Raw genomic sequence first — 27,215 nt, 5'->3', positions numbered from 1 at the left:
GGTGTCTCCTGCAAGTCCCACCTGCTGCATGCGTTGCTTCCCGCGAGTTTCTTCTCAGTCGCTCTTGTCATTTGCTAAAACTTGGGGGAGGGGGGTACTGCGCGGCCTCTGTTTGTTCATTTCTGTCTTCGGGTTCTTTGCGTAGCTGTGCGCAACAGGCGAGGCGTCGCTCTCGCCTTCCTCGGCCTTCCTGCCCCCATTTGTCTGTCTTTCTCCTCGGCCTCTGTTGCCCTCTCTGTCTTCTCAAGGAACCGAACCAAACAATGTACCGCTCAGAATCACTGGTTCGCCGGCAGCAGTGTGCGTCCCTCTTCTGCATAGAAACGAGGGTCCTTAGCACTAGAGAACTTGGAATTCGGGAAATCAACGCATTTCGCTGAGACGCTGTTTTTAATACTAGCAGCATTAGCCAGAACTTTTGCGACAGAAGCTGAGGATACCCAGAAAGTTGCGTTCCCGTTTCTTTCCCAAGTTGAATACGTTAGTATATGCAGTGGAGCTACAGTGGGCGTAAAAAGATAGAAATACACTGCATATGGTTCTACTAAGCCACACTAAAACTGGCGTGTGCAAATCTGCCGCAGCTAAGCAGAAAGCGTTAGCTCACAGTTGTACTACAGTGTGAAGCCTTGGCAACTGTCACTACGTAGAATTCGACGGGTTCTGTGAACTGCGATGCATGACAACTTTTTACATTCGTATGCAGACAGCCGGGAGCCAACCGGGAGCACTGGCGCCTTTTGAAGCTGGCAGCGCCGTCGCCTGTCAACGTGACGACTGCGTCTTGAGGCCTCTGCAGCTCTCTAGCAGTGTCACAGTGTCAGAATGTTTCTGGGGTATCTGGCCGCGGCCGCAGACATACGTTGAACGCGGAGAGTGCGCCATATGCGATTTCAGGGCAGTTGGATATAGAGGTATGATTCAGGGAAACAAACCTCGACTCAGAAGCGGAAGAGTACCGCGCTCGCTTGGGACTCGCGCGTCCCGACAGAGACAACGCACGCAGCATGAAGTTACACTTCTCTTGTATAGAGGGCTAGGCAGAACATATATTTTCCCTTCACGCCACTGAAGCGAGAGTGGGGTATTCTCCCGCTCCTGACACAACCGACGAGAAAGCCAGCGAGGCTACTTGGTGAGCGCAGTCTGTGCCTCTAAACCGAGAGAGGTGCGAATACAGGGTAGCAAGGGCCTTCACTGGGCGAAAGAATTGCAAAAACAGCACAGAGGAACGACGACGGGGAAAGAGGACTTTGCCGAGGACTGGCGAAAGAGGTGAAACGCGAGATAGAGCTTCAGCGATACCGACACATAAAACCGTAGACGAGGTCCGACGCAGAATGCTAGCAATACTATTGCGTCGTCGAACCTGGGCTCCACCACGTCCACAGCAAGAGCAGGACGGCCCATACAGACCATTTTGATGGATGCCTCAATCTCCTGTCAATTTCGCCTGTCCTCTCGTTCTCGATCTGTCGCTCTCCTGCGGCCTGATGTCGCCTGCCTCGCACGCGCTGCAGGGCCTCAACTAGCAGCCAAGAAACAAAGGGCGCGCACAAAGAAGAGGAAGGCTGAGGGCTTTCCCGTGGAGAAGCCCGTTTGGTCGCACGACTGTGCTTCTTTGCCTGTCGTCCGCCAGAGAAGGATGAGGACTTGCGGGCGGTTGGCGGCTGGGAGTGAGGCGACTGAGACGATGAAGAGGAAGACGGTGAGAGGGAAGGCATAGGGACTGAGGAAGCACACGCTGCATTCTGTGATCCGGCTCGGTCTCTTGCGGCCTTTGGCATATCGGACGAGCTCTGATCATCCCGGAGTCCCTCGTGTTCCTGCGGCACCTTGCCTTCCTCTGATTCGTCCATCGTCGGCTGCGGCTCTGCTTCCGCAAGGTGCATGCGTTCCTGCAGCTGTGTTTGTTTTTCCTCCTCCGCTGCCTTCATCGATTCCTCGTCGTCATTCTGCCCTGGCGTTCGCTCCCCTTGCAGCTGGAATTGCACCCGCTGTCGTCGCCTCTCCTGCTGCTGGCGTCTGCGCTCGGCTCGTCGCCGCGTTTCTTTTTTGGGCTCGTTGTCAAGCCGCTGTTGTGACGCGTCCGCCATTGCGGCCAGGCCTTTTCCCTGACGTGCCTCCTCGATGTTGGACGTTCCTTTCCGCTTCGGTTCATCTTCCTCCTGTCCACACCCCCTGCGCAAGGTTTCGTATTCCTCCTTTTGCTCTTCCGTCAGTTCATCTTCCGGGTTTTCTCTCGTGCAGGGGGTCCGGCTCACTTCCCCTTCGTCCCCCCTTGCGCCGCCTACGGAAGCCGTCCGGGCAGTCGCAACCGGCCTTCCATCGTTTCCGGCGTCCTTTGAAGGGCTGGTCTCATGTTCATGCGAGTTTGCCTTAGGAGTCTGGTCCCCGTTTTCTTCAGCAACTTGCCGATCTTGTGGCTCCTCTGCGGGTTCGTGCCCTGCCGGGCCTTCCGTCACTCCGAGGGGGCTTCCGTTGTCCGCCCGTTCGTTATTTGTGGCACTGCCTGGTGTGCCGTCGCGGATCTCCGGTCTCTCCACTTCAACCAAGCACCCGCGGGACGAGGCGTTTGCAGGGTTGCCTGACGCAGTTTTCTTCCTCTTCAGGTGCGCCTTGCGCTTTCGGACGGGGGCTAAGCTTGGGCATTCGTGGTGAGTGTCCTGTGGGTGGCGTTGGCTTTCTGGAGGCTGAATCTCTCTTTTCTCCGGAGCGACGAGGCCTGAGTTAACCTCGTGTCGCCCCTCTTCGTCCTGCCTATCTCGCTCATATGAAGCGGCTTCGATCTTGGTCGCCGGGGTACCGGCATCCACACACAACACTTGGCCTGCCACAGACTCTTTCTGACTCTCCCGCGATATTTCTTCACTTCTCTTTCTGTCGGCCGGCGGAAAAACCTGCGTAGTTGGGACGTCATCCCCGCGTTCTTCCTGAGCAGTGTTCTGTGCGCCTTCTTCCGTATGAATTGGGGCGTCTGCGCCGGACTCACTTTTTTCTGCCCGCTCGCTCGCGACGCTTGCCAGACATAAGCTTTCCTCTCGCTCCCAGACGTTGGCGGCATTCGCTCTATCATCGGTCAACCGCTCGTTATCTAGTGGGTCCTCCATGCTTCTCTCACTGCCAGGTGGTGCCGTCGTTGCTCCGTCTTCAATGGCGTTACCTCCTTGTTCGCTGACAGCCTCCTGCAGGTCGGCAGCAGGCAAGGTCTCGCCATTCGGCGGCGGACGGCAAGGAGGAGAAGCATCTCGGGCTGAATCATGTCGTATTTCGTCCTTTTTCTCTTCGTCAGGATCTGCCATGAGCACCGCAGCAGCGCCGCGCGCTCGCGTGTCGTCCTGCCGCTTCTGTTCAAACATGTTTTCTTCCCTCCCCCATCTCCACATGCTCATCTCCTCGTCTCTCCAGTCCTTTTTGGCGCTGGCACGATGGAGTTGCTTGTCACCTTTGTCAAGCGGGAGTGACGCAGTCATCTGTGGAGTCAGGCCTTGTGAAACTGAACTCCTCCAGCAGCCCCCCTTCTTCGTGGAAGAAGTGGAAGTTTCAGCGGAATGCCTCCAGCTGCTCACATTCCGACCCGAAGGCGCGGTTCGTTTAAAATCGCACAGTGTTTTATCCGCTGCAATCCGGGCTTTCTCATGCCGATCGGGACGTTTGCCATTGAAGTCACGCAAACGGGAACATGCGGGCGGAGCAACTGACGCTTGTGCGAGATCATGCGAAATCAAAGACACAGCGTCTCCTGCTCCTTCACCATTTGATGGCGTCCCCTGTTGCTCAGCACGACATTCATCAGCCAAGATCTGTCGGCTCCTGCAGAGTTTCTCGACGTCCAGGTCTGTTTCACGTAAGAGCGGACGATTCGTTTCACCAGCATACGGCTCTCTGTCGTGAGAAACAGGGGTACTTTCCTGACGCACTGGTCCCCGATGGTGAGCCGCTTCCTTTCCGCCTCGTTGTTCGGCTTCCCCGCTCGTGTGCTCTATCGAGAACGGCGGGACAGAAGCTCGATCAAAGAATAGGGGGCTGCGTTCTTTGTTGGTGGCTTGGGCATCCATCTCCTCGTTAGTGTTACCGTCGGGAAAGAGCCTCTCGAGAAACGCATGCGCCTCCGTTGCCTTCTCACCATCTACTATCTCTTCCATATTATCATCTTGTTGCCACCACTCGTCGTCGTCTTTCTCTGTCCAACGCGCCCAGCACCCTGTGCTTTTCGCGTTTTCCTTCTGACTATCTCCCGGCTCCGTAGACATCCCCCCATTTATCGTTTCATTAGTGTTCACGTGGAAAGAGAGAATTGTTCCATCCCCGCTTTCTTCCTTCTCGGAGCCTACGCGGTCAAACGTAAGACCATCGGCATGCTTGGTGATGGCTGAAGCGTCGCAGCGCCGCTCCTTTCCTCGCTCGACTGTTCCTGTTGTTCCACGTGTGGCGTCACTCCGTAGTCTGTCGTCCGTCCCTTCGTCTTTCCTGATGTCAGCAATGTAGGTGGTTGCTTTCTGACATTCTTGGTCTCTGTCGGCGCTACGCGAGTTCCCCTTCCAATATCCAAAAGCGTCGTTCTTCGCGTTCTGTTGCGGGCAGCTGGCGAACGTTGCCTGCTCGCTCCGTGCTGTCTCCTCGCCCCAGGAGCCTCCGCTGTGAACTGCTGTGGCAAATCTTCCCTCTGGAGCCACGCGCGCACATTGACTGCGGACGCTCCTGTCTCGACGTTCAGCGGCACACGGGGCACTGCGAGAGTCTCGGGTGGCCGCGGAAGGCAGAACAGACAGAGAATGCATCTCTTTCTCTACATCTGTAGAGGCCCGCGGGTCTCTCCCATCCGCGCAGAAGCTCGCATTATCGTTCTCCCCATGCTGCGTCTGGACAGTCGCTGCATCGGCTTTCTCATATGTCTCTCTTTTCTCGTTTAGGTGGTCGTCATTTTCTTGTCTGCTGTCGTTGCCTCCCAAGTCGTTTTGCGTAGATGCAACCAGCATCCTCCATTGCCGCCGATTCTTCCTCCTTCCGCTTTTCAGGAATTGTGGCTCGGGCATCTCCTGCCAAGGAGACGGCAAGGCCTGCTTTTTCTCTCGGAGAGGAAAGTCTTGGCCTTCCTTCCTGGAGCGCCCTTCATTTTCTTCTGCTTCTCTGTCATCTCGCTGTTTCCATCCGCAGTCTATCAAACCCCCTTTGAGGAGAGGTACTGAGTCAGAATTCGTAGGCGAGACGGCCGAGGACGAGAAAGCAGGGCGAATCTCCGTGCCGCCGATCTCCTGGACAACGCATTCGTCTTCTGTTCTCAATGGTCCTTTGTCCGCTGGTGCTTTGCTTCCTTGCCCGGTTGGCGTACTTCTGTGATTGTTATTTTCTTCCTTGTATTCGTGCTTTGCAATGATGTTGCTTTTCTCGTGTGCATTCACCTGTGCGCCCCAACCTTTGTTGTCCAGATTCTGACGCCCGTCTTCTCCGTGCTGCTCTTCTGTTTTCTCACGGTCTTTCTCGGCATTGTCCGCGTCGTCTGCGGCGTCGAGGACACCGTCGCTCACCACAGTTTCGTCTGGTTCCCCGCTCGGGGCCTGCCTCTCGATTCCATCACCAGCGCACGCTTGCGTTGCCGATTCCTCTGTGAGCACGTAGAGCTTCCCTTTCGATGGCGTCGTTGGCGGCGGTGTGGTCATGCGCTTCAGTTGTTGTGAGCAGCGGTCGTCCCCACCCTCAAAAGAGAGCTGGATATCCTTGCCGTCGTTCTGTTCCATGCTACTCTGGCTCGGTTTCTCAAGACAACATTCACTGTTAGCGGCAGATAGGTGCGGAAACGAAGCCGCACTAACAGCTATACCAGTTTCTTCCTGGCACTTTTTCGAGGCTCCTGAAATGTCCACTGTCTTTGGTGTTTGCGGAGGCGCATTACTGGTGGAAAAAACCGATGAGAGTGGGGTCTTCGTTCCTCGTTGCCTCTTCTTTCTCGGGGCTCGCCGGGGCCGCCCGTGGCTGGCTTCCGTCCCGAAAGCGGTACCACGTTGCTGTTCCGCGTCCCCCCGCTCCTATCTGATTTGTCCTTGTCGCTGTGTGGTGTCTTGTTCATGACCCTGGCATCTTTTGCCCTCCCATAAGATCCTGCTTGCCCCTCCTCGCCGGTTGAACCGTACGGCTCGCCCTCTGCGTCTTCGGGCACTAAAACTTCATTCGCTTCCTCCTGCTGGTGGCCTTGATAGCTAGGGGCGGGCAACACTTGTTGCGTCTCCATGGTGTAAGCGGCATGGTGTGGCTTACAGATCATCTCAAAAGCGTAGGCCGGAGTGTCTGCGTCAGTCTCTCCTAGTGTCTGCGCCACGCGGCTTCCATCGTTCCGTTCGAGCTGTTCGCCTTGCTTGTGACCGAGCTGCTGATTCTTACCTTGTCCCGCCTTTCTCGTCTTCTGCCTTCTCGCTCCCAGTTTTGCTTCATTTTTGTGTTGCGCACTATTCCCGGCTCCGTCAGGTACCCTGAACTCTGCTGCAGCCAGAGTCACACATTCGTCCGTGTTTACCGCGTCCTGTCCTTTTGCCTCCCCAGCGGGTCGTGTTTCGCGCGCTCCTGCGTGTATCTGCTCGACACCGTCTGCATCCTCCAAGCGGTCCCTATCTTGTTCGCGTATTTCTGCTTCAGAACCCTGGTGCGAACTCCTCTTTAAGATTCTGCCGGAGGACCCTGCGACCTCTCCCTCACTTTCCAGTGTCCCCGTTCCCCCCACCTCCATTGCACATTGTCGCGCACAGAACCTAGTTCGGCCGTTGCCTGCTTCTTCCTCGTGTGCTCTCGCTTTTTCGCAGAAATCGTCCTGATTTGTCCGTGGAGAACGCAGTGTGCAATCTGACCACCCACAGTTGTTGTCCGTTTGTGTTTTTCTCTTTCGCACGCTCGGCGGTGGCGGAGAGTTTTCACGTTCAGTTCCTTGCTGGACCGGGTTGCCATTGTCGGAGTGCAACGCTGCGCCGCCTGATTCATCTTCGGGAGTGGCGGTCGGCACTGCAAAATATTCTGGTGCAGATTCGAAGGCATCCCGTACGGTGGAGAGACCGTCTGCCTCCACAGCACCACAGCACTCTCTGTCGCCAGTAGAGCGCGACACCGAAAAACAGGGAGTATCCGGCATATACTCACGCAGCGCCCTCGGCATACATCGCTCGTTCGCGAGAAGAGGCGTCCTTTCCTCTATGGTCACGGTCTCAAAGGGAGAGCGTGCAATACCGGAACACGTGCAGGTCTCTGATTCGACAGCAGGAACGCTGTCGAATTCATACATGCCTTGGTTATGTATCTGTCCCTGTCCTTCAGCGGATAAGAATGAAGGATCACATACTTTCACGCACAGCCGAGTGCTTCCTTCGCGCTCGTCACTCTCAGTCTCTGTCATATCTCCGTCTTCAAGGACAGCGCGCGACACTCCAGACGGTGGGGGGAAAGAAAAATCAGGAAGACTGGAGGGTGAAGAAGAGCATGGCACCGGTGCAGACCCCAAATTCTTCTCCGCGCTGTTTTCGTCTTCCGTCAGCTGCCCTTTGGCGGCTATAGACGTTGGCTCCGTGCTTTGGGAAGTTACATGGGTCAGCGGAGCGTCCGCACAGGGTACGAGAAATGCAGACACGTTGCCAGCTGCAGGCAAAGATGAGCAACCACTTTGCAGAGGCATTCCTGCGTCAGAACGAGCAGTAACTTGTGCGGAGGAATGAGATTGCTGGACGTTAGTTGTTCTCAGTCCCCCGGCAGCCGGCTGCGGTTCTGACTCGGCGATAAGCAAGGGGCGCTGCGGCACCCGGGAGTCTGAAACAGGAATTCCTTCATCGAGGTAGTCTGGATCGACTCCCTCCTCTTCTTCACTGAACGCTCCTTGGTCTGGAGATTCTGTACCGAGAAGCACACCATCATTATCTCTTGGGACAACTTCTAACGCGTCGCTGTCTTCTTCCTGGTCAAGAAACAGCTCCTCAAACTCATCATCGCTCCTGTCTCCGGTACTGGACATGACGACGACGAATTCATCGGCAGAGGAATCGTCTTCATGTTCAATGCTACCGCCGGGACCATGTGCGTAAGCTTCTTTGTCTCTATGCGAGTCTCCAGGCTCTTCCGAAAGTCCACCAGTAGAAGTTACTATCTTCCTTTCTCTCTCGGGAGATTGCCACGTTCTGGGTGCATCACACAACTCTGAGGCTCCGATCCCAGACATCTGCGGAGACGTAAGCCATTCCGGGTCCTCAACACTGTCACGTTCTTCCTGTGTTGGGGCATCCGAATGTTCGCCAGTGGAGGCAGACCCCAGCCCAGCCGTAGGGAGAATGCCGCTGGTTGCTGACATACACGCTAGGCTAGGACGCGCGATGGCAATCTCTTCCGTCGGCATCCTGCGAGACACATCAAGTCTGTTATCAGTCGAAGGACGGCCAAGAGGTCCATATGATAGAAAAGACGACGAAAGAGACAGATCTGACTCAATAGAAGGTGGAGTTGCTACGGGCTCGATTCCCGTCAAGCAGAGACCCTCTTGGCGGAGGCTCCAGAGAAGCAACCCTTCATCGTCTACAACCTCCACGAGAGTTCTGAACCGGAGGGCGGAATCGGAAGGAGAATCTGCGGTCTTGCGAGTTTCAGAGGAAGCATCAGTGCAAAGGGCCAGATCGACAGAACCGGCGTCATGATCGCCACGACCGCTGCATATATCCGGCCCGGGCGCCCTCATAATGATCCGCAAGTACCTCGACGAGAGCGGAACAGCTGTATCCACGCAACTCAAAAATGCTCTGACGCAATATCGGGCACTCGAAATCACCAAGCGCAAGCGCCCGGGGCCTGGATTGGCTGCGGCCTCTCTCGCCTGCAGTCACGCTGCATAAAGAGAGCCAGCACAAAAATGGCGAGTTCTTCTGGTATGAACGAGATACAGACTTGCGCCAACACAGCTGAGCACTGCAACGATAGAACGGGATTTGAACACCGAAACGAAGGTGCGAGCCAGCACCGAAAAACAGAAACGAAACACGCATGGACTCACAGAGTAAATTACGTCGATAAACATCATTGGTTCTGCACCACAGCAGCGAATTTCTCTTTGCCAAAACGGCCTGATCTGACGGAAGAAGCCTACCCCTAACACCGGGGAATTGGGCTTTCAAAGGAGCGTGTGTGTCTCACACCAAAAACAAATCCCCCGATATATGTATATATATATATTATAGAAGAAAGTACACCAACGGCCTGCCGGACGAACTCTGTGACGCTCTGATGTAGATTGAAACCCTGTGGTTTTCAAGCAAAGCAATTTGTAGAGGCAGATCATGTGCGACAGCACAGAAACTGGTTACGGTTCATAAGACGAGCGTCAGAGCTGATCGCTGGTCAAGTGCTGTAGTAGGAGGATACACACGCTGTGTCATTCCCCGATGTTTTCTCGCAATCACTGCATTACGGGTCAAAGCCTCCTACCAGGTGAATACTGCCCTCACTGATGCCCTGGCGCGCGAGGCAGCTTGGCCATTATCACGAAAGATCCTCATCGGAGTCCCTACATCATGAGAGCCCACCCGGTGTTGGTGAGCGCGCCGAATGGTTTTGTGCCTTAACCAGCTCACCTGCCGCGTAGCGGGATGTGGTAGAGAGAAATTCGACGGTACTAAGCGCTGTACAGCTAGCTGTCAGATGTGTTTAGAAACTAGGAAGTCGCACTAGCATCCGCTGGGCGGGCGCCGTTCGCCATCGGCCAGCCGAGCAAGCGTGCTCTTGACGGTCAGTCTGCTCGTAGCTTGCAGCGAAACCGTTACCTCAGTTTTGTGATTCTCTCAAACTGGACGCTTCTCCTTGAATATTGAATCTAGCTGAAGGCGCGTTTTTGTGGCAAGTCTAGTCAGAAGGGAGGGTCTTTTGTATGGCACGATGGGTCGGCTAGTCAGAAGCAGCTTCGCTCTTTTGGGCGCCGCTACAGTCGTAGTATCCATATCGTTGGGAGTGTCAGGCTCTCAACAGGTGCCCAGCGCTCCGCTAACGCTCACAGATACCCGCCCTGTAGCCCAAGCTCAGCCTCTGCCGGGGGCCCGTCCTCTTGCTCCTCCCCAGCCGCGGCCTCAGCCTGAAGGCGAACGCCAACGGCCTGCTCTCAGCCCCAGCGACATTCACGAAGTTGAAACGCCCGGTCTGACCATTCCTGGAGGATTCGGCTCGCGGACAAGGCCAGCGGTCATCGCGCAGCCTGCTGTGATTTCCGCCCGTCCTGCAGGTGCTCCCAAATTGATCCCTGGAGGAACCCTCCGCGGCAGTCAAGATAAAGCTGAAGTCGAGGAGGCTGAAGATTTTGTGGAGCGTGAAGAAGCTGTGTCTGAGCCCCAGCCCTCTCCCGAGCCTGAACCCGAACTCTCCGTCGAGCCCGAACTTCCCGTCGAGCCCGAGCATGCGTCCGAACATCGGACCGAACGTGTACATGTTGAAGACCAGCCAGAGGCGGTGCGCGTGACTGAAATCAAGGTTGTCGAGGAAAGGAAGAAGGCGCCAGAGCCAGCTGGAGCCGCACTCCTCAGCGCCGAGAAGGCGGCCGAAATCTCTAGAGAGGAGTCTCTCAAGCAGCAAGAAAAAACTCGTCAAGAACTCGAGAAGCACCGACACCGCAGCGGTGAGATAAATGTGCTACAGTCGGAGAACCAAGACGACCTGCTTCTCGATGCTGAACGCCGCTGGAAAGATGCCGTTGAGAAAGAGGCGAAAGATGCCTCTTCCTGGAAGGAAGCTGAAGCATCTGTAGCCCTGAAAGAGATGATTCGTACACGGGCAGAACAGGAGCGTGAGGCCCTCCGCGCCGGGGGGTTTTCCGGTCAGACCACCGTTACACCTGAAAGCGGATTGAGGAGTACTGCTGTCGATGATGAAAAGGCCGACGCCTGCCGCGGTCTCGAAGTCACCACAACAAGGATGAGCAGCGCGTCGCTTGGTTTGCTCTACTACTTCAACCCGGACTCCGTCATCCAGTTCCACTCTGTTTCGCTCTTGCTGCCTGACGGCAAGACATTCCTGGCCAACGTCCGGGCGGTCGTCCGCGACCCTCCCCCGACAGAAGAGAACAAATCCCCCAAGTCGGTCGTTCACCTGTCCGGTGGATACAAGCTTACGTTGAGCCTCGAGGAGGTTAAGTTGGAAGACGGCGAGGACAACGAGATAGCAACATGGGACGCGGAGAGCGTTCTGTATCCTGTTATCTTGGAAGAAGTGTCAATTCGCGACGCTGCCGCTGTTGCCCCTGCCCAGTCCGGCCCCGCAGGTGTGGTGTCAAATATATCGACTTCGACCGTCCCGGGCGGCCCTACTGATGCCCACCTTCTTCAAACGGGCGACCGGGTAGGCATTCCCTCGCAGGGCGAAGGCCTCTTGGCAGGACACCTCCATCAGTCTCAAGCTCCTGCGATTGGTCAGCAAGCCGGGGCTGTAGGAGGAGCTGCGGGACCAAGCGCTGTTGTAGCAGGAGGACGCGCAATGAAGACTGTGCGTGTCTTGGCTGTTTCTCGCGGCAACGTTGGCAGCGTCCGTGTGACAACGAACCGCAATGTCGCACCGGGTATGGGTGCCTTCACTTGTGTGTTCCGTACGGGAATTTACGGCGACTACGACCCGTGCAACACCCCCGCTGTCATTGCTGCCAACTTTTTCACGCCTCTCACTGCCAGTATTATTGGAGGGTTCTAAGTTCTATATGTCCAGTGCCTTGGTGTACGCGGATCGGAGGTACTACGGGCAGTAAATGAAGCGTTCGCGCTCATAAAACTTGAGTCGAGCATGTTTTCTTTGTGGGGGCACGAAAACTGTGCTCGAGGGTATTTATGAGGACGACTAATCGTCATCTTTGTTATTCGCAGCGCGTTGTGTTCGCCCCATATAGGGAAACTGTCCCCTCGAAAGCCATCCTCCGAAAACCTGAGGATCTTACGGAGTGTTTCTATGACCTAGTAACCCAACTTACCTGTTAACAGTACTGAAGAGCGCGTAGCTACACAATCTATCAAAACGTTGCTTCATCGTCGAAGCCCCTACAGCACTAAATCACTTCAGATACAGCTTTGGAGCGAGTGCAGAGCCAATTTGCGTGAATTCCTTTGGTACCTACCCGTCTCACCGCCAAAAAAAAAAGTTACATTATCCCTGTGGCGTTGCTTGGCATCCAATTAAAGAATTTGTTTGGGGGGACTGTGATTCCGGAGCTCAATTCTCGGGAAACCCAACGTCGAAGTTTGCCGCGTGGTGCGTCAAGGGCCTTAGTATGTGGAGCTCAGATCTTTGGGCAGTTCTTGCATGCTCTCGCGTGGCAGTCATCTTGCTGCCAACAGGTTGCGCATAAAAGTAACAGGAGAATCTCCGAAGGAACCGCTCTTTTGCTTCGGATCTCCTAGTTTATGCAAGTGAATTTCGGTACTGTTTTGCCCTGTGCATCATGTATGAACTGCAATCGGATGGCGGGAGAGTCGAGTGGCAATTTGCTTACTGTTGCGTCTCGATACCACGAACGCATGAGGTACTTTTTGCGCTGAGGAAACACAGCATGTTATGCTGACGCGAGATCGACGTTGTGTTGAGTAGCACTTTCCTTTACTATTTGTGCATGGCGCAAGTTTCCTCGTGAACAGAAGCTCAGTCAGTGTCTTGCCTGTGTCTTGCTAGCCAACCGTTGCGACGGTGGTGTCTGGTGCTTCCCTTTGTGCGTCAACGCGTTCAAAAAGCTGTCAACAACTCTGTGCTTTCCCTATTTTGCGCGTGCTTCAGCGAAGGCCACTGCAGCGGCCGCTCTTTCGTATCAGAAGGGGTTGCTGTGGTAGTCTGCATCGATTCGAGTTGTTGGGCCTCCTGCTGTTTCGGGGGCTGCAGCCGGCCACCTTTTTGGCGGCGCCCAGCTTCCCGTTCAGCAAATGACCTTCTTTATCTGTATGCTGTGAGTTGCGCAGAAGCGCTCCGGCGCACGCAAGCCAATTCGGCCTCCTTCGCTGCTTGTGACTCTGCTCTCCCAAAGTCAAGCTATGTCAGGCCAAAATTCTCCGGCGGAATTCTGACTGATGAGTAGGATCAGCTTGGGAACATCAAGTCTCAGCAGGATTTCTTCTTAGTTAGGTCATTGAAGCATTCCCTTTTGAGAAGCTGGCAGTTGGCTGCTTTCGCTGGCCTGAGCGGAATTCTTTGTCACCGTCGTCACTAAGGCCCCCCCCCTTCCCTCCTCGCCCTGGGCAGCTTCAATGGCCAGCAGATGAAAAGGGCCGCCGTTTGCTTCTTATCCGGAAGAGGGAATTGGTCTTGGTGTGTCGAGGACAGAAATGTCCCAGTTCCACACCAGCAGAAGAAATGAGAGTTTTCAAACGCGCGGCCGACCAGTCGGCGGCTGCAGTTGGCGAGAAACTTCGTCGCGGCCGCACCGACATCAAATCGGCAGCTGAGGCGATAGAGGTGGGTCGCAATCAAGGATGAAAGCAATGCACCCGCACCAGCGAGTTTTCCTGTGCAGTCCCGGACATACATGAGATGCGGATACTTTGCTTTCACACAGTAGGGTGTCCCTGCCAATGCGAAACTGCGATTCTCTATCCTTGTGACTCAAAAAACGTTACAACCTGTTGCGCGTTCACGGTGTATACAAATGCCTCATCGGCTTGTTTCGGGCAGCCTATATGCCTAAAACAGGTATCGTAGATGGAAAAAGCGTCTTTGGAACCTGTCTAGCTGCATGCCCTGCGTATTCACGCGTTGCGGCAGCACCGCGTGGAGTCACGCGTCATCCGTCGGGCTCGTCTCTTTGAATTCAGGGCTTTAAAGTATGGACTGCGAACGCCCCTGCGGTTCGAGCGGACCCTGAACTATCTTTTGCACTCTGCGTCGTCCTCCCCGAATCAAATGACTCCACGTTACACGTGAAGCAAATTGATCCGCCGGCTTCAGGACAGGACGATGAGGTAAGGGATGAGATCGATCCCTCGTTTGCTGCTCTGGATGTTTTTCGAGTTAAGCCTTTTTACCATTCTGGCGTTCTCAAATCTTGTATTGCCTTCCTCCAACTGAGTGAATTCCTCGATCGGTTCTCCGACGCTATAACGGCCGAAAGGCGCCCCATCATCAGCCGGCGAAAGTCTCCCCGCATCCTCTTGACCTTCATATGTTTACCCTATTCGTGTCTCTCGTCGGAATCTACAAACCGTTGCGGACAGCTGTCATATAGCGGCGTGATGGAGCGCCGTCACCACTCCATCCCACCACGCGCAAGTGCGTTACTACTGCGGGGGAAACGTCAGTTGTATTCTTTCCGAAGCAAGGGCTCTCTCGCTCAATGCCCCAGCGCAGCGTCACGCCAGCCATCCCTGGCTGTCACGGGCAATACAAAAAGTGCACGTGGAACTATTCGGCTGTCTTCGATTGGTAGAATGAGATTCCTCTTGCTTCGCCGGCCTGAGCAGATTTCGGTATTCTTGGTCGCGCTCGTTTTCGTTAGCGTGGACTATGTTGTGTGTCGTAGCCACGCCTGCAGCACGTGTCATGACACCCGAGCGTGCAGTACTCTGGGTCATATAGAGGATTGAAAGGGAGCTTCTCTTTTGTGGCTCTGAATGCGGCTGCTGCAGCCCTTTACTATCGACATCGAGGAGGCATTCAACGCCAATGCAGGCCTCGAAGTCAGCAAGTTCCCCGACCTCGGAATGCTGCCTCACAAAAACTGCGCCGCCGTCCTGGCGTTTCTGAAAGATCGCTACATGCACGACTATATTTATGTGAGGAGACCGGAGGGAAGCCGGACCGATGCACGCATGATTCAATGCAGGCGTGGTATATCTGTCGAGCTGGTTTCATCTGGTTTCGAGATAGGTCGAGCTCAAACTTCGCAGGGAAATCTTCATATTTACCGCATATATGATCTTTGAGAGTTTCGTGATTCTCTGCCAACCGCATATATGTATCGATACACATATATGCATCCACACTGTTTTGTGCGCTGGACAGTCTATGTATCGGTCTGTGTCCTGCATATGCGTAGCGTCTGATGCATGAATTTAAAGGTATTTATATTCGAATGACGCGGAGTTCTTGTGTATGTTCTTCATCGTTTCGCGAACGTTGCTGGAGGGTTGGACAGCGGGATGCGACAGATTGGCTGGTGTCCGCATTGCTGACAACGTCATTCTCTCAAAGTCGGTATTTCCCCTCCAGCGGGCGTGCCTAGGCAGTACGGGACTGCCGGGCATCGAGAACGTGGAGAACGTCACGTGGCGAATCGATGCGGCGTTGCGTATGTGTCACTCTAAAACTTTTAACTGACGCGTGATTTGTCAGGTAACCCGTGTGAAGTGTGGTCGTCCACAGGGTCGTGCTTTCTTCGTATGATCTCCTCTGTCCCAGGCCTCGCTGACCGCTCTCTGTCTTTCTTGAGTTGTTCGCGATGCAGACGACTGCGGATCCTCTTCTCGTGGCGATCAACCCGTTCAAGGATTTGAAAAACACAACGAAGGAGTGGCTGGACCAGTACCACACTGCGGCGGATGTCGAGAAGCTCGCACCGCACGTCTTCCAAGTAGCCCGCAGGGCTCTCGAGCGACTCTCTCAGTAGGCCTAAAGGCTGACTCTCGCGAAGGCGAGAACGAGGCTTGCATGGCGCTACGATTTCCATCATTCGTGCTACATAGGTGGCTGAGGAATGTGTGATCTGGTGTGGGGGCGGGTCAGGGATCCACTGAGTCTGGATCTTGTCGTCGGCCGTACGTAGTAACCTGAACAGCAGCTCTATAGGAGCCTAACTTTTACGCGGTCTTACTGGCAGTGTAAATTCAAATCTTGAACGGTCGCTGACGGACCAAGAACGATGTTTCCGCCTCCTCGAAGAGCCTTGCCGCCCAAGGTACACATGCGGGCACCCAGCTCCTTGCGCACGCGTGGCTGATGTAGGGGGCAGGCGTTACACCGCCGAAGCTTGTTGAGGAGGTGTTGTCGACGCAGCACCTTTTCAAACTCGTTTGCATGGACCGCTCCCGGTAGGCCGCACGGAATACGGCGCAACGGGGACGCGGGTGATAGGGTGTGTCAGGGCTCTACGACTTTTTTGCGCGTCTGTGTCGGCAGATTCCGGGAGAGTCAAACCATCATTGTCAGCGGGGAGTCGGGAGCAGGCAAGACTGAGGCCACGAAGCAGATCATGTCTTTCTTTGCCGCTGGATCCATCGGTGAGAGAGCCGCTTTGCGGCTGAAAGATCTGTCGCGCGTTTCTTGCTATCTGGGGCATCACGTGTCCCCTATCCAAGTCCGCGTCATTCTTTCGTTGTTTAGCATCTCGCTCGGAAGAGAGTTGGCAGCGAGCCATGGAGATCCACACGTGCTGGGAATTGCACATTCGGCGACGGGGGAGAGAGAAAAGAGCGGCGCATGTCCATGCTGACGTAGCCTGCGAGAGTGGCGGGCGCGCGAAATCGAAAGGCTTTGTTGAATTTGCCGGGTTCCAGGGGTAATCGAGACGCAGCGTAGAGCCTCCCGGTCTCCGTAGGTTGACTTTCTGCGCCTTCAGCGTGACTCGGGACTTCCTCACCGCGCTGACCTTCAGCAGGCAGGCCCTGCCGCTGCGACAGCGTCGTACTTTAGTCGCGTTAAGTCTTTGCTCAGTGTGTCCCAGCGTTTGCAAGATCTTCAGTTCCTGGCGAAACGTCGATCGCTTCGTTTCTGCTCCGGCCGTGTTCCCTGCGGCAGGCAGTGATGATCGCATTCAGAATGCTGTCATGGCCGCCAACCCCGTTCTGGAGGTGAGCGCGAAACCCGCCAGCGTTGCTTCAGCCTCTGCATTCTCTTTCTCAACGAACTGGCGTCGAAGCCTTTTGTTCGGCCCCGCAGGACAGCGTCGTGCTCTCTCACCCGCTCTCTCGCGAGAGAGATATCGAGAGGCCAGTCCTCTGCGGGAGCCGCCTCTCAGAAGGGACCTCTTCTGAGCAAAGCAGAACAGCAGCGTATACCGTCGAACGGAAGTTGGAGCAGGTGCTGCGTTTCCCAGTGTGCTTGGTGAAGCGGACGTGCGGTTTGCTCCCACATCCGCTCCGTTGGTTTATCTGCGCTGAGCAGGCGTTTGGCAACGCGAAAACCGTTCGCAACAACAACTCGAGTCGCTTTGGCCGCTTCATGCAGTTCCAGCTGGGCGAGTACGGGGGGATTCAGTTCGGCTCAATCCGTAACTTCTTGCTAGAGAAAGTCCGAGTGACAAGCCAGGAACAGGATGAGAGATCCTACCACATCTTCTACCAGCTGATCAAGGGCGCGACGCCGGCGCAACGCAGCAACCTCGGCCTGCTCAAGCTCGAGGACTACGCGTACTTGACTAAAAGCGGAGGCTGCTGGGACTGCCCCGGTGAGTTGACAGGCACCGGAAAGAGAGAAAGACACTTGCTGTCTCCGGCGCCCTCAAGCGGGGGGAGGGGGGGGTCTGGCAGACGCACGCTTCGTCGGCTGCGGAGTGCGCAGACAGGCACGCCACGAGAGCGGCAGCAGTGCTGGCGCTACACTCGCCATTCAACGTGCGGCGGACTGCATCGCTCGTCAGTCTTCAAGTGGAAAGAAAAAGGGCGAAAGTTCCACGGCGCAGCCCGGCAAATTGCCTCTTCTGAAACAGGGAAAAAAGCTGGGTCGGTGTGTCCCTCGCTTCTTCGTAGTGGACGGACCGAGTGAAGAGGGCTGTAGCGGGGGCGCTGGGGCTTGAGGCTGTGAGCACGAAGCTCCGGCGCTAGGGGCTGCCGCCGCTGAATTGTTCGTTAAGTTTTCACGTGTGTCTCGCCCACAAGGAACGTCTGGGGGGTTTCTCGATGTATGTTTCTCTTGACTCCCAATTTTCGTGCAGGGGTAGACGACGTAGCGTCGTTCAAGGAAGTGAATCGGAGCTTCCATGCCATGGGGCTAACTGTGGAAGAAATCGAGAGCATCTGGTCCGCACTCTCAGGTTCGTCATGCGGGGGAAAGACCATGAATGCGCTGTTCTCCTCAATTCGCCGTCTTGCGTGCGCACCTGGCAACAGCTGGACTCACGCATATATACATACATATACATATGTATGCATGTACTGCGCATATATGTGCTGGCAGAGGTAGGCGACAATGCAGCATTCGGCGCGTGCCCCTGTATGCGCGTTTCTCCACAGCTGCGAGTTGTTTTCGACATTCTGAGGTGGCCATTTCGCCGATCCCTCACAGCTTAGTCCGGCGTGGGCTCCAGTGAGGATAAAGCCGTGCGTGGGATCTCTTGGTCGCACATAAACCCTGGTGTGCATCCATCCGCCTGTCTCCGGCTCCGCGTGCGTGGCGCTCTCCGTTGCTCCATAAGCGTGTCGATCCGCGTCTAAATCTGTAGGTTTCATGCAGGTGTCTCTCGGCAAGCGGATGTATATGTGCTGTGTGTCTATGCCTCTGCACGCCGGCGATGCGGCGCATCCGCGCTCGTGAGATGCGCGTTTTACCATTCACGTTTCGTGTTTATCAGGCGTTCTGCTGCTGGGGAATGTGAACCTGGAGGCTCGGGAGAGCGCGGGCGAAGCGGAGGCTGCGGCATTCTCTGCAGGCGCCGAAGCGACCCTCGAACGGTGCTGCAAGCTGCTCTGCGTCGATTCCCGAGCGCTTCAGAAGGAACTCCGCTTTCGCGTCAAACTCATCGGTAAACTGCAATTCCACAGAGCTGTCTGGTCGGGGGGGCGTGCCAGCGAAAAGCAGGCGCGCCGAACATCTTTAGTGGCAGGCCTTTGCAGACGAAAAACAGAACAACATAATGGCAGTTACAGCGAAAACGGAGGTCTCTGCCGACCCATGTTCCTGTAAACGAGAAGCTCACCACAAGACACGTGAATAATCGCGGCGACAACCGATCACGCCGCTGCACATGCAATCCTAGGCGTATGGGTGGCTGCCGATGTAGCTGGGATCGGTCTCTGTAGAGAAAGATGCTCGCGCGAATCTCTCTATGCGGAGAGATGGCATGAACATTTTTAGGTATCGGTGCGTAGCGTTGGTGTCAGCAACCACAAATGGAACTGCAAGCGGCGTAAGAAGACGCTTCCGCAGAAAAAAAGACGTCCTGAAAATAGATGCTCCGTCGCCTTTCTGTGAGTTTCGGTGCCAGGCGATCAGGAGATCGAGTCTCCGAACAGACTGACGGACGCACTCATCATCCGCGATTCACTCGCGAAAGCGGTGTACGAGAAGCTTTTCGACTGGCTGGTTTGTCGTCTAAACTCGACGATTGAACCGCCCCAAGGATTCACCATTTTCATGGGTCAGACTGCGACTACGTTCACCTGGATGTTTGCAACATGCGGGAGATGTGGCGTATCTCGTGTCTTCCCCACGAATGCAAAGAGCGTGTTTTCCGTCTTCTTCGGGTGGCCTTCAGTCGCGTCTGCGTCGCAGGTGTGAATGTGAACTGGAGCGTTTGTGGGATGGGCGGCGTGGCATGTCATGGAGATCCTTCAGAATGGTGACAAGGCGAGCAAACGTCCCTCACCAGTATGATTGTTCACGGGATGTCTGAAAGCCTGCCGCTTCAAAAATCGTGCTACATCGATGACGCGGCGTCTGGCAACTGCGCCCGGTTTGCGTGACCGTGTTTTTTTTTAGGAATGTTGGATATTTTCGGTTTCGAGATGTTCGAGCACAACTCCCTGGAGCAGCTCCTCATCAATATCACCAACGAACAACTCCAGAGGAACTTCATTAAGATCGTCTTTGCCCGGGTATGGACATGCATTCCTACTCACGCGAGTGGTGCGACTATGCATATATATTTCTACTTGCACAGCTGCATGAGAAGGTTTTTCATACGCTTCCCTTCGATTTTTTGTCTCTATATGCGGGGGGAAACATGCTCGTCCCGCGCTATATACATGCACATACAGATCGTCTGCAGGATGGAAAGTCTCGGCAGCAGGCAGGTGAGTCAGTTGCGAGTTCCTGCTTGGAGTGAATCAGCTGAAGATACGAGATATCCACTCCTTCGCAAGAGAAGCGTGCGTCATTACCGAGTCATTCCCGGGAAGGTAAAATGAAAGTAGACGCACCTGCGCAGCGAGCATATGGCAATAGGTCTCTCCCTCAGTTGACGTGTGTGTCTAGACCAGCATGCTTTGCTGTTTGTCTCATGCGTGTGAGCACATCTGAACATCCATAGGAGACAAAGCTCTACCGAGACGAAGGCATTGGCAACGTGAAGATCACTTGGACCGACAATGAGGGCGTGATAAATGTTCTTTGCGGGAAAACAAACTCCGTTCTCTCCATTCTGGAAGACAAAAGTCTCGCTCCCGGAGGCACAGACGAGGTGTGTAAAGCCCGCAGATGAATCTCCAGGTGACGTGCGCGCGAGTGCGCTTGCGAACCAATGTGGGAGGTTAGACGCCATTTTGGGGACGCCTCCCCTCAGTTGCCTGCACTCTTCCTTTCTAGGTTGCTTAGGCCTGCCAGAGTCCTGTGCATTCTGTAGCGGTTACGCCGCAGTAGATTTCCAAGTCTACGCTGTTCACTGTTTCCGCAGTCTCCGAAGGACGGCCTCTTCGCATGAGTCGCGGGCACGGGATAAGGAGGCGTTTCTGTCTCTGCGTTGTGCGTCGGTCAGGCCATCGTCACGTCGATGAACAAAGCGATGGGAAGTCTCGACGAGTGGAAGCCGGGCAGAAAGAATATTCGAATGTGCTTCATTGTTTGCCACACAGTTGCCGACATCCAGTACAACGCCACTGGCTTCATTCAGAAGAACAAAGACCTCCTCAAGCCCGAGCTGTGTGCCCTCCTGCAGGTGAGAAAGAGAGAGGAAACGTCGCAGGTTCAGGCGCGGCCCCGGCGCAGTCCTGAGGGGTGTGAACACCTCGCGCTTCAGCTCCAGGGGCTGTGCCGCCGCGCACTGATGTCAATAAATCTTTCGAGGCAGAATCCTGCCTTCTCCAAATTCTGCAAGCGCGAGTTCGCATGCACGTGTTTCTGTGCATTGCATGCGTGGACGTGTAAAGGCACCCTCCACTCATGAGTGGGGGGGAGAGACGCTTTGCGATCGTGTTTGCTTGTTGAGTTGATCAAGCGTGGGGTGTTGTCGCCGGCGCATGTGCTTGTCGTACAAGCGCATGTGAGAGGCAACGTGCGGAGTTACGCCGCACACGTATGCGCATAGGCATACCGGCTCCCGTTTAGGCTCGAATCGCGGGACTGAGTCACGTTTTCACGGCTGGGTAGAACCAAGCCATGCGTGACGATCTTTCTTTCGAATATTACGGATACGATCTGTGCGCCGCGGACCGCGCCTTTAGCAGAATCCAAGTGTGTGCGTGGGAAGCCGGTTTTTCTCTTTTTCGTTGTTCTCTGTCCTTTGTCAGACGCTCATCTCGTGCTCGCTTGTCCTGTCTGCTGCTGTGCGATTTTCAGGCTTCTCCGAATAGCGTGATGAGCGCTCTGTTTGCAGGCGTCGTCGTGGAAAAGGGGAAGATCGCGAAAGGGCAACTTCTCGCGTCGCAGTTCATGCGGTCTCTGAACTCGTTGATGGAGATCATATCGAGCACCGGCTCCCACTTTATCCGCTGCCTCAAGCCAAACGAAACGAAGAAGCCGCACGACTGGTTGAATGGGAAGGTTCTTGCGCAGGTCAGAACGCGTCGGATGACGGGCATCCAGACGAAAATAATGGAGATAGCGACAACATTAGTTGATGCACAGCGTAGAGCCGCCATTTGGTAGATAGAACACCCATTTCTTACGGTCTCCATATCCTTATAGCGCATGTCAGAATATACTCTGGTGTACGCATGAATTCATGCGTCATGTTCGAGGATTGCGGAAATACCTTGACGTGTTACCATTCATTTTTCAATAGTCGGTTGTGTTTCCGGTCGACTCTGCGCTCTTCGTTTCCCCAAGGCTCCTCAGCGTATGCTCCACACTTTCCTCCGCATATGTGTGTCCCATCCCAGAGAAGATGTCTTCTCGCACTCTCACACAGGCGTCTGCCGCTGTCGCTTCGTCGTCGTTTGTAGCTTCTGCTTTGCAGCTGCATTGTCCTGTTGGCGGGTGGATTGCGTGGTGGTTGCAGCTTTTCTCTCTCTCGATCTTGGAAGCCCTCCAGCTGAGGAATCTCGCCTACTCCTACAGGAGGCCCTTTGCGGAGTTTGTGGCTCAGTTTGAACAGTTGGACATCACCATTACGAAGAAGCCAGGGGACGCGTGAGTTTCCTTGTTCGTACTATAATCGCGCGTGTGCCTTTTTGATAACTATATGAATATCTCAAGGCGTGTTTGCAGCTGTCGCGCACATTGGGGGCACGTGTCAGTGTTTCTTCCTCAACATGACTAAGATCTCTACATTTTGCAGCTTTGTTGGACTATCTGACAGGCCGCTGCCGGTTCTGAAACTGGCTTTCATGCAGTCCAGTGTACGCACCTTCTAGCAACGGTGAATAAACTTCGTGCCGTGTACCTTCTAGCAGAGGGTATTTCATTTCTCAGCTGCTGAGTTCTCGTTCTTGCTTGTGGATCCCAGAACACAGTTTGCTTGTGTATTATCTATTGCGTAGTTTGCAGTGTTGTGTGATCACCATGTTTGATGTTTTTGCTCTTTACGAGGGTCGAGAACGGTGTTGGTAAGTTTATAGAAGAATATGAATCGACTGCATATTGTACTTCTGGCGATCCTGTCGATGTCAATGGCAGGCGCGAGAAATCAAAGATGATCCTTGCTCGAGCGCGACTGAGTCAAGACCGATGGACGGTAAGGGAACTCGATCGCGAGGACCAAGAGCAACCAGCCAATTGCAAGTCGCGAAGCATTTTAGTGATCCATCGTCAGTGTGAGGAAGTCTTGTCACTGGTTGCGAGTAACGAAACGGCCCTGCATTGGCACGTCACCCTTTAAAAGGTGAAAACCTTTCGTCACAGGCACCTTCGCAAGCAGCTCAGCTGGGGCTCAGGAGGCTGTGCGTATAGCAATGTCCGCACTGTTGTCCACAGAAGCGTGGTTGCCTTGAACGCTGCAGGGTTGTGTCTGACTGAGGAGTGACGTGGCTTTCTGAGTTTTCGCTGTTTGCCTCCTTTCTGGGTAGTCGGTGCTGTTTTTCTTTTCTTCGTTGGGTTACCCGGTCAGTCTGCAGAGTGCTGCCAGTCTCATTCGTGCTTCCGCTACTGCGAGGCACTTCCAGAAAAAGAGGCGTAGCGCTTGCATTTCGTAGATCAATGTCGCTTTCGTGTGTGTTTTTCCCCTGCTATTTCTCAGCTTGGAAAAACAATGGTGTTTTTGAAGGCCGACGCGGTTCGAGAGCTAACACAGAGAATGAGAGCCATGGTGGCGGCGTGGGAGCCTCTCGTCCGCATTGTGGAGGCTTGCCAGCGCCGAATCCTACATTACCAGGGCATCCACCGCAATATGAAACTTCTGGTTCGTATCCAAGCCCAGGTTCGCAAGGCGCACACCATCATGGAAGGAGCCTAGAGATGGGTGTCACGTGTTTGGTACAAGAGTCGCAGGCAAAGAGTTAGTTTCCGCGGCAGAACGGCGCATAAATATGTTCGCGGACCATGTCATCGGAGTGTTTCAAATGTTCGCCAGTTGAACCAAATTGAAGCTGCGCGGCAGGGTAGAATAGAGGCGATTTTCAGTGATGGCGCGCGGTTCTGCTGCCGAGGGAAGTTCAGCCTAGTGTGCTGCTCGCCAGCAGGTATAGACGCGCTCATCAGCAGAAAGTGCAGGCCCTCGGGATGAGCACGGATGTGTGTGCCATGTTCTTCGGTTTCTAGGGACGTGCGCCGGTCAGACAGCAGAGCTAGAATCGTGCAATGTATCTTTTCGTTAAATCATCGTTAGGTGCTCAGCAGACGTGCGCTGGTTGATGCTGTTTCTTACAGTAGGGATATGTTCGAATGAAAAACACTGCACATCGTGTGGGGCACGCTCTCTCTCATAATCGCATTAAGGCTACTATGAGCCGTCGTGTGCGACTATTTGTACTTGTCACAAAAGTGTTGTAATGGCACGAATGAATTTTCTTCTCGGTGGGAGCTGCAGGACGCTAACCATTGCTGATAACAGCAGTGTTTCTGCGGCAGTTATGCGATAACAACATCGCGCTGTACAGTCCGTCTGATTTTATTTAATGGATGTTCGTCACGATATGACCTGCGATTGGGCTGCGATAGCTCGTACTTCGAGCAATCGATCTTGGCCGCGATGGCGGGCTCTCCCTCAATGCAAGTAGAAGTAGTATTGACAAGCTTGGTTCTCTCGTTGGCTTTAGTGATGGCATGTAACCGTGGAGCCACAACTGCTATTATATGTGGTATGGTATGCTAGGGGCCTGTATTAGCGTCGCGTCGTCTTGTAGCCTCTATGTCACGAAGTTTTTTCTTAGCAAAGAGGATGTGGCGCCGGCCCTGACGTGCGCGGATGATACCTCTTTAGTGTTTCTTCTACGTTGTCCACAATGTAGAAACCACTATAAGGAACTCGTTCACTTGTTTTTATCGGATGAAGATTTTGCGGTTGTAATCACTGCAATCTCAATCGTGTGCAGAGAGGCACTGTGCCTTTCGCAGTGATATCCCTTTTTCCTTTCTTGGGAGACGGGGCGGGCTTCTCACAGCGACATATTTCCTCAGAGCCCGAGGTTAGAGGAGCGGGACGAAGAAAGCCCCTTCTCATTTCCTTTTCGACGCACCCTCTCGCAGCGTGGGCTTCCCGGCTGAGCACAGAACACCGGGTTTCGTCTCTGATGTTGGCCCCTGTTTTTCCTCACTTGGCATGCGCTGCGAGCCTTTTTCCACGGAATTATGCCTGCAAAGTGTTGGCCTGACAGCCACTGCAGTCTAGACGGCAGGTGCAAGAAGGAGCGTGTAGGTTTTCCTACCCGCCGCAGATAAGGCAGTCTGACAACCCCACATTATGGAGTGTCGGCATGCAGGAAACTAGAGGAAACAAGCACTGAGGATTGACTCCACTTAGATGTCAAGCGACTGTCGGAACCTGCCTGTAGATGTTACCTAGTGCACGCGTTCGGCTGTCGCGCCGGGAGTTCTGGTATATCTGGCGCCCTCATAATCTGGCATTGGACGGAACGAGCGCAAACTGCCCTGTGTGGCGCATTATGAATTCGTCCACACACCACGTCTCAGTTCGCCATCCGGACGGCAATGAGTAGCACAGAACGATTGGGTGTGTCCGTATCCGCAGGTCTCACGACAGATATATTAGATGAGATTTTTGGCGTTTCAGTGGAAGCCGATTGCTTCCGCCAATAGTCTCTCTCCATCAACGGGTGGCCTTGCGTCCTCCGGGTCATAGCGAATCACGGCCGCCTTAGGTCCTCGTTGTCCGAACAGCAGGTCGGTGTCAGAGCTCCTCCCATTCTTGCTCTTTCTGATCCATGCTCTCTTCGCCGTAATCGTAAGGTTTTCCAGTGCAGTTCTGGATGACAATGAACGTGTATCCCGCAAACTGCGTTGCGATAATCTCGGTGCCCTCTTTTGTCCGAAGTCGAACAGAAGTCAAGTCGTTCTGTAGGGGGATAGTGGCCAGAAAAACATGCTATAGCATGCCTACTTCAACGAAGGGTTCAAAAGCAATAGACGACAGCGTGCGTGACGCCGGACTGAGCGAAGGGTGCATCTGTTCCGGTGTAATCCTACGTCGCCGATTCCTACATTAGTCAGCATGACTGGGCCTCATTCAAATGCCAGAACAGCGACGTTAGCACCTCTGTACAGCGTTGCAGTAGCGTGTACTGTGATTGCTCCCACAGAGTGTTGCAGATGTCGCTTCGCTTACATCGGTTGGAAGCAGTTCTCGGATGCATTGCCGCGACCGCATGCAAAAGGACCTGCCAAGCACCCACAGAGGGAGATTTTACCTTAGTCAAAGTAGGCAACACGGAAACTAGGTGTGGCAGCGCCGGAACCTTGGCAAGGTAACCACACAGCTGCCGTAGTTAGACTTACGACATTAGTGCAGCGTACTGCACGGCTTTCTCATACGGCATCTTCTCGTGGTATTTTATGGGGATTCCTGTTTAGAACAGCACTCAAGGGAACCACTCCAAAACGAGGGGTCTTTATAGAACAGATGCGCCTTCAGCTTGATGCTAAGGATCAGCTTGATTCTAAGGATACGCAGTGTGTGTTTCGCCAAACGGACGTCTCGCACATGCCGGGTCATGCGCGGTCGCCGGTGCGTGCATCTGTATCTACGTAAAACCGCACATCAAAATGGTCAGTCTAGGATAAGGCCTACAGAAATACGGTGACGCAGGCTGGAGCGCACAATGGAAATATTGTGCGCGTCATTTCAAACGGCAGCCACAGGGTGCACCGTCTGGGAATTCTTGTGTGTCCTCCCAGAAGTCGATTGACGGACTATTCTCTGGGTGCGAAACGGGTGTTCGATATTAGTAGCTTGAACCCTTTGAAGCAGAGCGGGCACATACGGGATTCGGCCCATTCATTTGTTTTAACACAAGATGGGGCTTCAACGCTTCGGGCTGGCAGTGAGCTTCTATTCGCATGTTTGCTGGTTGAAAAAAGCAACCCGAGATAAAGGCGGAGCGGCCTCATCTTGGTTCGTGGGCTCACCATCAGCGGTGATAACCACGTACCCAACTACAGTTGGGTTGTCTGCATTCCAGTTTCGAATGACTTCGTCGACTTCATTCACTGTGCCTGCCATGTTGAAATCTATTGGATATAGTTATGAGTTGCAGAGCGATAAAGACGTGTTTCCGCGAAGCGCTATGCAGTAAGATGATTGCGCTGAGACAACGGAGAAGTCAGCGATTGTACTCAGGTGGCGGTATGCGAAGCGCTCGGCGGAGTAAATGACGATGCAGAGAATTCACGTACAAGCACCAGCTCTGACGACATGAGCAGCCATTAGGTTGCTCCCCTGCGCAGCTCCTGACGGCATTCATCTCCCTGATAGCATTTTCCCGTAATATACGACAGCCGTGTCGTTCTTAAACACGCAGGCAAAGCCCGGGCGCAAAAGTGAGATTCCGTCCTCCTTGCAGCGCAAGAGAAAATGAGTCATCTACCTCTCATCTAAGGTCTCACAGCGAGCGGGCCGTTCGAAAACAGAAAATGACTCATCATGAGGAGGACGGTAACTGATTTGAGGCGTCAAGTGGATTTCAGTAAAAACAATAGCGAGGCTTAAAGCACTAGGATGTACGGACTCTTGGTGTGCGCACGGCACAGGTATGTCCCTACCCCTTCTT

General features: G+C 54.3%; 4 protein-coding genes across 4 annotated transcripts; 2 read left to right on the top strand and 2 right to left on the bottom strand.

The window, feature by feature from the left end:
• Positions 1-1,352: 1,352 nt before the first annotated feature.
• Positions 1,353-8,701, bottom strand: BESB_082410 (uncharacterized protein; the record flags this gene model as incomplete). The annotated part of the gene is made up of 2 exons (XM_029366591.1): positions 1,353-5,772; positions 6,132-8,701. The coding sequence occupies 2 exons, from the start codon at positions 8,699-8,701 to the stop codon at positions 1,353-1,355; spliced, it is 6,990 nt and encodes a 2,329-aa protein (XP_029217051.1).
• A 1,190-nt stretch (positions 8,702-9,891) lies between these two features.
• Positions 9,892-11,685, top strand: BESB_082400 (uncharacterized protein; the record flags this gene model as incomplete). The annotated part of the gene is made up of 1 exon (XM_029366590.1): positions 9,892-11,685. One exon carries the CDS (start codon positions 9,892-9,894, stop codon positions 11,683-11,685), a length of 1,794 nt encoding a protein of 597 aa, XP_029217050.1.
• A 1,641-nt stretch (positions 11,686-13,326) lies between these two features.
• On the top strand, positions 13,327-23,446 carry BESB_082390 (myosin E; the record flags this gene model as incomplete). The annotated part of the gene is made up of 17 exons (XM_029366589.1): positions 13,327-13,428; positions 13,785-13,931; positions 14,595-14,741; positions 15,413-15,570; positions 16,084-16,184; positions 16,702-16,754; positions 17,068-17,350; positions 17,837-17,935; positions 18,473-18,643; positions 19,106-19,258; positions 19,600-19,715; positions 20,150-20,299; positions 20,594-20,773; positions 21,394-21,609; positions 22,055-22,185; positions 22,672-22,729; positions 23,231-23,446. 17 exons carry the CDS (start codon positions 13,327-13,329, stop codon positions 23,444-23,446), a joined length of 2,481 nt encoding a protein of 826 aa, XP_029217049.1.
• A 1,893-nt stretch (positions 23,447-25,339) lies between these two features.
• BESB_082380 (putative dynein light chain 2B, cytoplasmic) lies at positions 25,340-26,668 on the bottom strand (the record flags this gene model as incomplete). The annotated part of the gene is made up of 4 exons (XM_029366588.1): positions 25,340-25,504; positions 25,775-25,826; positions 25,945-26,011; positions 26,575-26,668. 4 exons carry the CDS (start codon positions 26,666-26,668, stop codon positions 25,340-25,342), a joined length of 378 nt encoding a protein of 125 aa, XP_029217048.1.
• Between the last annotated feature and the right edge of the window lie 547 nt (positions 26,669-27,215).

This window comes from Besnoitia besnoiti, chromosome VIII (genome assembly GCF_002563875.1).
Source record: "Besnoitia besnoiti strain Bb-Ger1 chromosome VIII, whole genome shotgun sequence".
In the NCBI taxonomy this organism is placed as follows: domain Eukaryota; phylum Apicomplexa; class Conoidasida; order Eucoccidiorida; family Sarcocystidae; genus Besnoitia; species Besnoitia besnoiti.
This window is presented reverse-complemented; position numbering and strand designations above follow the sequence as displayed.